This window comes from Cucurbita pepo, chromosome LG20, assembly GCF_002806865.2.
Source record: "Cucurbita pepo subsp. pepo cultivar mu-cu-16 chromosome LG20, ASM280686v2, whole genome shotgun sequence".
In the NCBI taxonomy this organism is placed as follows: domain Eukaryota; kingdom Viridiplantae; phylum Streptophyta; class Magnoliopsida; order Cucurbitales; family Cucurbitaceae; genus Cucurbita; species Cucurbita pepo.
Window position 1 is genome coordinate 3258214 of NC_036657.1, and position 12096 is coordinate 3270309.

Below are 12096 nucleotides of genomic sequence, written 5' to 3' on the forward strand. Positions count from 1 at the left end.
AATAAATTTTGATTAAAAAAATTAATATTTATAAATGTTTCAATAATTTTTTAAATCGTTGAATAATTTACTTTTTGTTAATATTATATTAAAAAAATATTAATAAAATATATTTCTTTATTTTTTTAGTTCATGATGTAATATTTTATTTTAATGACTCGGGTTAAAATGAAATTTTAAAATATATGATTGTATTTCTCTATTATTAATTCTTTGGAATCAAATATATATTCTTATTTCACAGAAAGAGTTCAAATAATTTGAAGGTCTAGTCAGACGAGAATCTCTTTAAGATAGGTTTACATCATTTTAACCAATTGAGCTATCTCAACCTTATCATCTGTCGTCTGTTTATAACGAACACATCCTATATTTATTTGGATTCTTTCAATCAAATGCTAAGAACTTTTTTTTCTTTCAATATTGAAGAAAAAAGAAAAAAAAAAAAAAAANAAAAAAAAAAAACTTGGGGAACTTTATATCTGCTCCACTGCATCTGTGCTTGTGGTTGGTATGTTTGAATTACGATAGCCTTCTTCCACTGATACCCTTTGCTTCACTGCACACTCCTTTGCTTCTCTGTCCTTTCCCCACAGAAGGATATACATTCCACTTATGATCATCACTGACCCTAAAACACTGCCACAGCATCACATTTTTCAGCAATTTTTTGGTCCTAATCAAGCCACACACACTAGATGAATCTTCCTAGATGATCAAGAAATAGGAAGAAAAAAGATGAACAAAGCAGACCTTCCTAGATGAATCTGTTCGTGCAAGATGAAGAAATCAAATATGGCTGCAAAAACCTCCATGAAAGGAGTAAAAGCAGCTGTAAAAACTGGCCCTTTCTGTTTCACACACCAAGACATCCCCACATAGCACAGCCCTGAACCCACTGATCCCTGTTAAGCCCATCACAACATCATCAAATATCAAACAAATTTAGCAACAAATAGGTTAGGGGGAGAAAAAAGACTGATACTTACAGCATATACGAGGCTTAAGATAGCGAACGTCCCTTTCACGATGAACACGGAGTTCTTCCTGTCTATAATCAAGTGTAAAACAGCTGATTGAATGGCACTGAAGAAGGACATGATACAGGTACTAGAATATTGACATGGATAAACCTTGCCAACTCTTGATTGCATAAGGAACCAAGAGGACCACATAAAGCAGCCTGCAGTCAAAACCAATGAACCTATTAGCCACTTTCCTGGTGTTTCAGCTTGAACTGTTACACGAGCTCCGTTCGTTTTCGCAGTTGCTGAACCCGGGCTGGTCAACGGCATTCCTTTGTACAGAATCAGAAGTAAGTTTCCTGAAATGCACACCAGAGTCCCAAGCACTTTGGCTCTTCCACCCTTGCTTTTCATGTCCACTTTTTCCATTCTAGAAAGATTTTGAAACCAAAGTTACTACTATCATCACATTGGAAAAGAAAATGAAACTATGATTCGTTTCGGTACGCACCGGAGTAATACGGCTAGAACGAACGTATTTACGTGCACCAGGTTGAGAAATGCACAAGAGAAAGTTGCAGATGTGTAGTGCAGACCAATTAGGAATAGGTATAATGTTAGTGTTAGCCTGCATTAGTGTATCTTTACTGAGAAAAACATCATAAATTTATGGTGAAGTTTACAAAAGGATGCCTATACTAACCCAAGTAAGGAACTGATGAAAAGGAGGAATAAGATGTAAGCTGTAAGCTGAGGTCTGGTTTTCCTGCATTTCACCAAAAACAGAGAACTCTATAGCTTTGAATCATTTAAAAGCTTTTCGCATAACAAAGAAGAACTTGGACAAGTAAGAAGGAAAATGCAGTGTCTAGTATGAACCAAGGTGCCTTTACCTTTCCCAAAAATAGGCTATTGGCAACAAAAAAAGAGAGGAAATCGTCTGTCGATACACGACGATGAGTAGCTGACTGATGCCTTCATTAAGAATCTCCTTAAGTAGTATGTTCACACCTGCAAGAGCAAGATTTATTGAAAGCATTACCACAACAGGCTTCATTTTTACACCTTTTATGCCCAAAAGCTTATGAACTATGATTTTTGTTGTGAAAACACACGCATATATATAAGCTTAGCCTTTTTCTGATAGGGAAAGGGAAATTATTTAGAACAGTAAAACTTGTAGCACTGCTATGAAAGCATCTTGTATCAGTTTTTGTCTCTGCTCCCTTTCTATGGAACCTTTAACAGTCATATGTTTGGAGTAAGCTCATGAATCGTCACGACGCTGACGTTTGAAATGCAGCGTGAGTCTATAAGGACCGAGCAAGGTTGTTATAATCTCATGATGCCCTTTCTTGTTAATCTTTAGTGCTGAGCATCTTTGAAGAGTTAGAGGGAGATAGAGAAAGCTGGGGCAACTACAGCCGAGAAACTCTGTCTAATATCTTGGAATCAAATATTTGCCTTGGAAACAAAATAAAAATCCTCTCCCATTTATTATCTATTTCCATGGCACTTGAAGAACAACATGTCAAATCTCACAAAAAGATGTATAGTCACAAATAAAGAAAGTAATGGATGCTTGGTAGATCTGATATATGCACTCCAAAAGGCTTAGTGGTTTCATGAACTTGAAATCGAAACACCATAGTCGTTTCCTTTTGAATATATTTCATCCAAATACATTATGAGAATCTAAGAAGCATCGATATAGACTAGAGAATCGTATATGCGAGATCTCACATCGGTCGGAGAGGAGAACGAAACACCCTTTATAAGGATGTGGAAACCTCTCCATAGTAGACGTGTTTTAAAAAGCTTGAGAGGAAACTCGAAAGGGAAAGCACAAAGAGGACAATATTTGCTAGCGGTGGACTTGGGCCGTTACAAATGGTATCAGAGCTAGACACTAGGCGATGTGCCAGTGAGGAGGTTGTTCCCCGAAGGGGGGTAGACACGAGGCGGTGTGCCAGTAAGGACGCTGGCCCCAAAGGGGGGTGGATTTGGCGGGGGTCCCACATCAATTGGAGAAAGGAACGAGTGTCAGCGAGGACGATGAGCCCTGAAGGGGGGTAGGTTGTGAGATCCCACATCGGTTGGGGAGGAGAACAAAACACCCTTTATAAGGGTGTGGAAACCTCTACCTAGCATACTCATTTTAAAAACCTTGAGGAGAAGCCCGAAAGGAAAAGTCCAAAGAGGACAATATCGGCTAGCGGTGGGCTTGGGCCATTACAGTATAAGACACAACACATACATGACGATGTGTCTTTTTTTAGAAAATATGGAACCCAGATACGATAAGGTCATTCGAAGTCAACAAGTTTATGTATTTCGCTCTCGTTATCACTATTGCATTTGTCTATTATGCTCAACAAAGGTTGGACCCGTATTGACTTATTGTATAGTAATTACGAGCAGTGCCTGATACGCATGTAGCAAGTGTTAGGAGTGTATGAGCATTATGAAGCTTGGAAGTGGTAATGCTTGTTAGGTGAGAGTGATTGCCTCTAGTTCTATATATGGCTCAAAAGTCAAATTTGTGCTTGCACTTACAATATGAAGTGACATGAGGCAAAGTTGAATGGTTGATCCTCCCATTATATGCCCAAAATGATCTTTGCCAAAATACTTTGATTCTGCAGCTCTTATGACAAGGCTCTCCAGTACTTGAAGCATGATCGTGATGCAGCAAAGCGGACTTCAAGATGTGGTATTTCGTTAACGATTTGTTTGTCACATGGACATATCTCAACTTCGTATACAACTCTTTGAGCTATGTACGAGTTGAACGAGTAGAATCAGTTTAAATCTAAGCAATTGGTCTGTATTTTTCCAAATCTTCTCTGAGGAACAAGGATGCTTTTGAAGTCTGAGCCTTTCTCAAACTTCATGAACAAGGAAGCCAGTTTTTCTAGAGCTCTTATAGCTTTGCTTTGGGCTTCTCATAAAAGAAGAAGAACTCAACAATCCTCCCCCCGAACAACCAACGATACCCCAAGTGCCCTCGAACAAAGTACACCATAGAGCCTCCCCTGAAGTCTATGGAGCCCTCGAATAGCCTCTCCCCTTAATCGAGGCTCGACTCCTTCTCTGGAGTCCTCGAACAAAGTACACCCTTTATTCGACACCTGAGTCACTTTTGACTACACCTTTGAGGGTCCCAACTTCTTTGTTCGACATTTGAGGATTCTATTGACATTGGCTAAGTTAAGGGCATGACTCTGATACCATGTTAGGAATTACGGATCTCCACAATGGTATGATATTGTCCACGCTCTAGTAGCTTTGCTTTGGGCTTCCCTCATGCCAATGGAGATGTATTCCTTACTTATAAACTCATGATCATTCCCTAAATTAGTCAACGTGGGACTCCCTCCCAACAATCCTCAACAAGAACAACATGAAAAATCCTACTTCCTGGCAATTACCGAGATTCTACCCCTTTTCCCTTTCCCTAAAGCTAAATGGAGAGATACCCACCTTAACTTTTTCTTTGGAGAAAATCATATGCCAATAAAAGTTTCAAGGGCAAAGAATTAATGGTTTAATGAGATCAAACAAAGCATCATATATTATATTACCTTAATGGGGTGTAATAAAATAGTTGGTGGGTACAAATATAATGCATCTAATTCTAAATTTGATTCTTGAAGGCACTCCCCACGAAGTATATGGAACAAAAGTTTATTTAAACCTGTCACTAATCCATCTTTGGTTTTAAATTTGAACTTACAAAAGAGCATCATTTCAAGTAAAAAAAGATGAACAGATAGCTTCAACTAAGTCAAGAAGCACCATCAATACACAGCAGCAGGCATCCCATTGAGCTCTGTTTTTATTGTTAGGGGACTGCAAGAGGGTTGTCAATATGATTAGGAAAGGCTTGTTCTTGAGTTTTCCCTCAAATTATTGGCTGAAACATTGAATTTGGAGTGTGATTATTTGGTAACAGAGAACTGAGCAATGCTTATCACGTTCTCCCATTGGCACTAAGAACTGTCTCCCAAAGCCTCTTATATTAGATAGTGACTGATGGGAAGTGTGATTATTAGAGCCACACCTTGCAAATCAGAACAAAATGGTCAAAATCCCCATGGATTTTCTTCAACCAATGAAGTCAAGAAAACTCATTTTGTTGCCTAATGACATTTCACTGTTTATGGCCTATAAAGTTTGTTTGTTTTCCTTTACTTTTTTGATGGGATATACTATGGGCGAAAAGGAAAATCATAGGCCTTTTTTTTTAGAAGTTTTTGGTTTGATTTTTGGACTGAATTTTAAGCATTGGAGGTGGATTTTAGAAGCATAGTCGTCCAATTCTAGTTTCAGATAATACTCAAATGGCCTAATTAGTTTCACTTAAGAATATTGCTTCCAAGCTCACCGCGAGTGGATATTATTCTCTTTAGGTTTTCTCTTTCATGCTTTCCCTCAAGGTTTTTAAAACGTGTTTACTAGGAAGAGGTTTCCACACCCTTATAAAGAATGTTTCGTTCTCTTCCCCAACCGATGTGGGATCTCATAATCCACCTCTCCTCCCCGACCAATATGGGCTCTCACAATCCACCCACCTTCAGGGCTCAGTGTCTCGTTGACACTTGAACCCCTCTCCAATTGATGTCGTTCTCTTCTCCAATCGATGTGGGATCTCACAATCTACCCCCCTCCCCTTCGAGGCTCAACATCTTTGTTGATACACCGTCCGATGTCCCCCCCTTCGGTGCTCAATGTCCTTGGTGGCACACCACTCGGTGTCTGACTTTGATACCATTTGTAACAGCTCAAGCCCATCATTAGCAGATATTGTCCTCTTTGGACTTTCCCTTTCGGGCTTCCTCTCAAGGTTTTTAAAGCACGTTTGTTAGGGAGAGGTTTCCACACCCTTATAAAGAATGTTTCATTCTCCTCCCCAACCGATGTGGGATCTCACAATCCACCTCTCCTCCCCAACCGATGTGAGATCTCGCAATCCACCCACCTTCAGAGCCCAGCGTCTCGTTGGCACTTGAACCCCCCTCCAATCAATGTGGAATCTCACAATCCACCCCTCTTTGGGGCCCAACATCCTTGTTGATATATCGCCCAGTGTCCTCCCCCCTTCGGAGCTCAATGTCCTCACTGGCACACTGTCCAGTGTCTAGCTCTAATACCATTTGTGACAGCTCCGCTAGCAGATATTATCCTCTTTGGGCTTTTCTCTCAAGGTTTTTAAAATGTGTTTGCCAGGGAGAGGTTTTCAAGACCCTTATAAAGAATGTTTCGTTCTCCTCTCCAACTAACGTAGGATCTCACATTTTGAAATAAATTTGATAATATGTTGGAGGCAGGTTGAGAAAAAAATGTGTCCCCCAATCAAACCAGGGACTGGATGAACCTGGACTTCATGTTTAATTGTAATGGTTACACTCAGATCCAACAAAAAATAAGAACCTGCAAAGCAAGTTTCTGTCAATAAGAACATGTTCTTGGGGCCATTGCTATCCTAAAATGCTAATAAACTCAGTTTGTAGAGCTCACTGTTGCATCATCACAACATTCCTGAGGTGGTGTAACACTACTACAAACACACTCCATGGCTTGTACAGAGAGGCTAGCAAATCGCATAAGCGCCTGAAAAACGTTGGGGAGGTCGGTTTTCAGATGGTTTAATGTCATGGCGCGGCCGACCTGGACGGAGTTCAGATATTTGGCCTTCTCAGTATCGACAAGTTTCTTCAAGGCATCAGTTTTTGAACACTTTAGCATCAAAGGGTTCTTGTGGCTCAAATTGTCATTTCCATCTTCAGACAGAAAGCTTCTCCCTAGCTTTTTTTCCATCTCCGCCAATGAGTGCATCTCTTTTTGAAGTCTCTTATCCAGCTTTTGGTATTTCCTTTGAAGGTTCTGTTCCTCCACTTGCTGGAGTTTTAGGGAGCTTATGGCTGACAAGAGATTCTTGATGGCCTCTGAAGCTGCCTGTAAGAAAGACGGGGAGGGAATAGAAATTTGGTGCTTCTCATGCGAAGTAAATAGGAAAAACACATAAACCTACTTAAAGTAAGCCAATTTTCAATGTCTTTTAAGTCAAAAATGGTGGCAGAGGCACAACATTCACTTGGTGAGTAGAGAAATCCACCAATTACATCTATCAGTAATGGCAATAATGAATACAAGCGAGTAACACAAAAAGGAAGCCCGCAACAAAGCAGAGCCAACCAAGGCACACACAATAATATAAATTAATAGTTAAAGGAAGATAAAAGAAGATTACCATTTTCAGCACATGATTTGACATGCAGAATAATATAAAGTATGACTTGTCAAAGAAGCATCTTATCTTCTACCAAAGATAAATTTCAAATATGCTCAATTATGGCCAAAATCAGCATAATTTAGCGTTTAAAATATGTGGTTTAATTTCCTACCCTGAAGTAAAAGATACGTTCAAGTAAGATTGAAATTGATTTTTTAAAAAAATTTGTGCTAACTTTGAACTAAAAGATCAACATTTTTTCCAATGACAACATTCTCCAGTGATTCATACCTTTAATCATCAGAACAAGGTCAAAGTACTCATAAACTTAAAATTTACTCTATGATAAGTACCTTGTCAGGTAATCTTTCAAGGGCATCCTGCCATTTTTCGCAGAGGTTAAGAACCACAGATGCACAAACACTCCGTCTATCATGATCGACAAGGAAGTCGGTAAGTTGAGTCCACCTACAGAGGGCTTTTACGTACTCTCGCTGATATTTCACGAGATTGCAGAAGCTGTTGTACCAGGCAGTTATCTCGGCTGCGAGCTGAGCCGTGGCTTGGCGATGGTAATCTGTACTTAGATCCACATCATGGTTGTTACTTTGATGGTTCAACTGCTGGGAGATCTGATTCTGAACTTGATGGCATTCAGACATTATGTTCCACATGTGCAATAACCTGTACAAAAGTGAAGCAGAAAAATGAAAAGGGACGATAATAGATAATTTTAAGACTCAGAGAACACAGATATTTGCCAAAAGACCAAAGGCAGAGAGATTATTTTAGCTTGAGTATAGTTTTAGCAAAGCAACTCCCTTAACAGGACAGAATGAATGAGGATGAAAATATTTAGTGGGTAGAGTAGATGCAAGCAGCAAGTCACCAATTTCCTTTTTTTTTTTTTTTCTTCTTCTTCCGGGAAGGGAGCATTAGGGGTGCAGAGGCACATGGTGGTAAGCAAGGGAGAGGTTTCTCTTTGGGCTTCCCCTCAAGGTTTTAAAACGCGTCTGGTAGGGAGAGATTTTCATACCCTTATAAGAAATGTTTTGTTCCTCTCTCCAACCAACGTGGGATCTCACAATCCACTCCTCCTGGGGCCAGAGTTCTCGCTGGCACACCACCTGGTGTCTGACTCTGATACCATCCATAACAGCTCAAGCCCAGATAATCCTTTTTTGGCTTTCTCTCGAGGTTTTAAAACGCATATGCTAGGGAGAGGTTTCCACACCCTTGTAAGATATGTTTCGTTCCCCTCTCCAACCGATGTGGGATCTCACAATCCACTCCCCTTGGGAGCCAGCGTCCTTGCTAGCACACCGTCTGTGTCTGGCTCTAATACCATCTGTAACAGCTCAAGCCCACCGCTAGCAGATATTGTCCTCTTTGGACTTTCCCTTCTAGGCTTCCCCTCAAGATTTTAAAATGCGTCTACTAGGGAAAGGTTTCCACATCATTATAAGGAATGTTTCGTTCCCTCTCCAATCGACGTGGGATCTCACAAAAACCGAGGAGAACAAGAAAAAAAATCTTTGTTCATTTTCATTCAGAAAGTGACACGGTTGAATATCCATGCACATGCATATAAAGGAAGATAAGATTTTCTCGCCGGGGCTCAATTAAAACATATGTGCGTTTACCCCGAAGTCAAAGCAACCAGTTGTGGATATAGTTCCTCATCCATTAGCGCCAATATAGAAGCACAATCTTCACCTATAGCTTGCCGTAGACGTACTATGTCAGACTCCAAACTCTCAACAGCCTGACGAGTTTTCTCAGTCTTGGTCCAATCATAGTGTTCCTCCTCTTGTTTCTGCAGTAGCAAAGCTTTCTTCTCATGCTCTAGAATGGTACCTTTTTCTTCCTGTAAAACACAAAAAAAATTATAAGAAACAAGAACATGAAAAAAAATCTCAATAAAACTTTATGAAGGATACAGAATCATATACAAGCCTTACTTAAATTTGGGAAGAAATAAAATTACTGTATATCTATTTTCTGAAGGTCCTCTAATAGAGAAGAAAGACCATCAACCAATAAGAAAAAATATACAAATATAAATCATAAATACACACATAAAACACAACAACTATTACAAAAAAAAAAAAAAAAAAAAAAAAAAAAAAAAAAAAAAAAAAAAAAAAAAAAAAAAAAAAAAAAAAAAAAAAAAAAATTTTTTTTTTTTTTTTTTTTCTTTTTTTAACCAACAGACAAACTTCTAGATCATACAGAGAAAATTACAAAATAATGAAAAAATGAAGTTAAAGATGAACAAAATAATCGTCCAGTCGTCTTAAGACAGGGCAGCTCGAGATTGTCGACTTAATTTCACTAGCATAATAAGTCTCAGAGGATTTCCATCTGAATTTCTCTGAGACTGACATGGATTTACCCAAAAAGAACAAGCATGGCTTCTGGTGCATATACACTATGAAAGATCATATTAAGCTACATGTGTGGTTTTTAAACTTTTAGAGATGTGTCCAATAAGTCTCTCAACTTAAACAAGTATCTAATAAATGCTTAGGTTCTTGAAATGTATAAAATATCTGATAAAATCTCAAACTTACAATTTTGTGTCTAGGTTCTTGATGCCATAACCATAGGGAAGAAATAAAACCAAACCATTTGAAGATTTTTTGGGAAAAAATGGATAATTTTCAACAATTTCTAAGAACTTCAAGTATGAAAGTAAAAAATGAGATAAACTGCACAAAGGGGGCAAAGAAGTTGATAAATAAAGAGTGTATTTACTCTTGCTTTCCCTGAAATGAAGTGGGGGAAAATCATTTCCAGCGCTGATATCAATGAGAACAGCTATTTCCTTTATACCACCTGATGCTTTAAGAAAATACTCATCGAGTTCCTTGACCACGGCTCCCAAGGTTTTCTTTCTTTTCCATGATATCATGCCCATGTCTGTTGCGACCTTCATATGCAAGCTACTCGTAGAAGAAATACAGCTTACCAATTCCCTTTGCTCTAGACTCTTAGCTACTGGATTCACGACATCTTCTACAGTTTCTTCCTTCTTATCCTCTTCCTCAAATTCACTCCTAGTTTCTGCCCAATTTTCCTCTTCAACTGGCCCCACAATTTCACNATTTTAAAATGCGTCTACTAGGGAAAGGTTTCCACATCATTATAAGGAATGTTTCGTTCCCTCTCCAATCGACGTGGGATCTCACAAAAACCGAGGAGAACAAGAAAAAAAATCTTTGTTCATTTTCATTCAGAAAGTGACACGGTTGAATATCCATGCACATGCATATAAAGGAAGATAAGATTTTCTCGCCGGGGCTCAATTAAAACATATGTGCGTTTACCCCGAAGTCAAAGCAACCAGTTGTGGATATAGTTCCTCATCCATTAGCGCCAATATAGAAGCACAATCTTCACCTATAGCTTGCCGTAGACGTACTATGTCAGACTCCAAACTCTCAACAGCCTGACGAGTTTTCTCAGTCTTGGTCCAATCATAGTGTTCCTCCTCTTGTTTCTGCAGTAGCAAAGCTTTCTTCTCATGCTCTAGAATGGTACCTTTTTCTTCCTGTAAAACACAAAAAAAATTATAAGAAACAAGAACATGAAAAAAAATCTCAATAAAACTTTATGAAGGATACAGAATCATATACAAGCCTTACTTAAATTTGGGAAGAAATAAAATTACTGTATATCTATTTTCTGAAGGTCCTCTAATAGAGAAGAAAGACCATCAACCAATAAGAAAAAATATACAAATATAAATCATAAATACACACATAAAACACAACAACTATTACAAAAAAAAAAAAAAAAAAAAAAAAAAAANGCAATCAAAACTGCGTTGAATTGGCATCATTTCATACTAAAGCAATGGTTTTCGAAAACAATCTAAGAGAAAAAGCAATTAAAAAGCAATGAGGTCTGTACATGAAGTTGCAGTAGCCCGTAGGCTCCAGTTCAGAAACACGAATTCAATTAAAATATATTGATGAACGAAAACAGTTGTTCCAATGTTCTACTAAACTTCCCAGCAACAACTAACTGAGCGTAAAGTGAGCTTAAGTCTACACTAAACTACGCTTTGGCAAGTGAGTTTGTAACAGCCCTAACCCACTGCTAGCAGATATTGTTTTTTTTTTTTTCCCTTGAAGGGCTTCCCCTCAAGGTTTTAAAACGCGTCCACTAGGAAGAGGTTCCATACCCTTATAAGTAATGTTTCGTTCACTTCTCCAACCGATGTGGGATCTCACAGAGCTTTACAAGTCTACACTGAACTGCACTTAGCCACTTCTCATTCTCAAACAGTACATGGTACACGCCATTAAACGTTCAAGAGTTTCAATGATTCCTAAAGCATATATTAATCTTAAAGATGGTATTCATATCAACAAGAAGATCATATAATTTTATACAACATTTCACTTTTTTGCTTTCATCTGTTTCTCTTGGACACAAGTCGTCATAGCCTATAACTATTATGACAACGACGAGACAAATAAAACATATATTCTGAGATTTCACACACCAGTTTATATCAGCACGGTTCTTATATTTTTTACCTTGATGTCTTTTTGAAGTCTTTGCTCTGCTGCATAAAGTTTTTTTAGAGTGATGCAATGAGCTCCAGGCCGGCACGGTTCATTGGGACCAAGAAACTCTACTGTATCAGTTGTAAATTGAAGTGAATTAGATGACCACCTCCGTGATAATGCATTAAAGACCTTAGCAGAATTGCTTCTCTTCCCTGTAAATCATAGGTTAAAGAATTGCTCAAGAGATTTGCAGAAAAATACTGGGAACTAAAACATGTCTGATGATGAATTAAATAAATAGAACTTATGAAAGAAACTATGGTCTTCTTTTTTTTTTTTTTTTTTTTTTTTTTTTTTATTTTTTTTTTTTTTTTTT

The 12096-nt window shown here is 38.3% G+C and overlaps 2 protein-coding genes across 4 annotated transcripts in view; both read right to left on the reverse strand.

Annotated features, from left to right (window-relative positions):
• Positions 1-429: 429 nt before the first annotated feature.
• LOC111783378 (WAT1-related protein At3g30340-like) lies at positions 430-2466 on the reverse strand. 3 transcript variants are annotated; one of them, XM_023664306.1, is made up of 7 exons: positions 2205-2466; positions 1859-1976; positions 1669-1731; positions 1477-1593; positions 990-1395; positions 754-905; positions 430-639 (listed from the first exon to the last, which is right to left on the reverse strand). In XM_023664306.1, the coding sequence occupies exons 1-7, from the start codon at positions 2215-2217 to the stop codon at positions 477-479; spliced, it is 1032 nt and encodes a 343-aa protein (XP_023520074.1). In that variant the 5' UTR covers positions 2218-2466; the 3' UTR covers positions 430-476. The 3 variants fall into 3 exon arrangements, with proteins under 3 accessions (XP_023520074.1, XP_023520075.1, XP_023520073.1); XM_023664307.1 differs by having other exon boundaries at positions 2081-2465; XM_023664305.1 differs by having other exon boundaries at positions 1859-2465.
• Positions 2467-6296: 3830 nt separating this feature from the next.
• Positions 6297-12096, reverse strand: part of LOC111783379 (nitrate regulatory gene2 protein-like) — an 8207-nt gene continuing 2407 nt past the window's right edge. Inside the window, exons 2-5 of the mRNA XM_023664308.1 lie at positions 11748-11932; positions 10530-10753; positions 7554-7884; positions 6297-6923 (exon numbers count right to left, since the gene is read on the reverse strand). Coding sequence (XP_023520076.1) covers positions 6468-6923; positions 7554-7884; positions 10530-10753; positions 11748-11932 — 1196 coding nt within the window. The 3' untranslated portion in view covers positions 6297-6467. The remainder of the gene's footprint in view (positions 6924-7553; positions 7885-10529; positions 10754-11747; positions 11933-12096) is intronic.

Bases quoted from the DNA above. Each gene is read 5' to 3' on its own strand.
- LOC111783378 (XM_023664305.1), bottom strand. From the start codon at position 2,022: ATGAAGCCTGTTGTGGTAATGCTTTCAATAAATCTTGCTCTTGCAGGT. The intron at 1,594-1,668 runs GTTAGTATAGGC...ACACTAATGCAG, and splicing joins TTCATCAGTTCCTTACTTGG to GCTAACACTAACATTATACC. The intron at 640-753 runs GTCTGCTTTGTT...ATGCTGTGGCAG, and splicing joins GAACAGATTCATCTAGGAAG to TGTTTTAGGGTCAGTGATGA.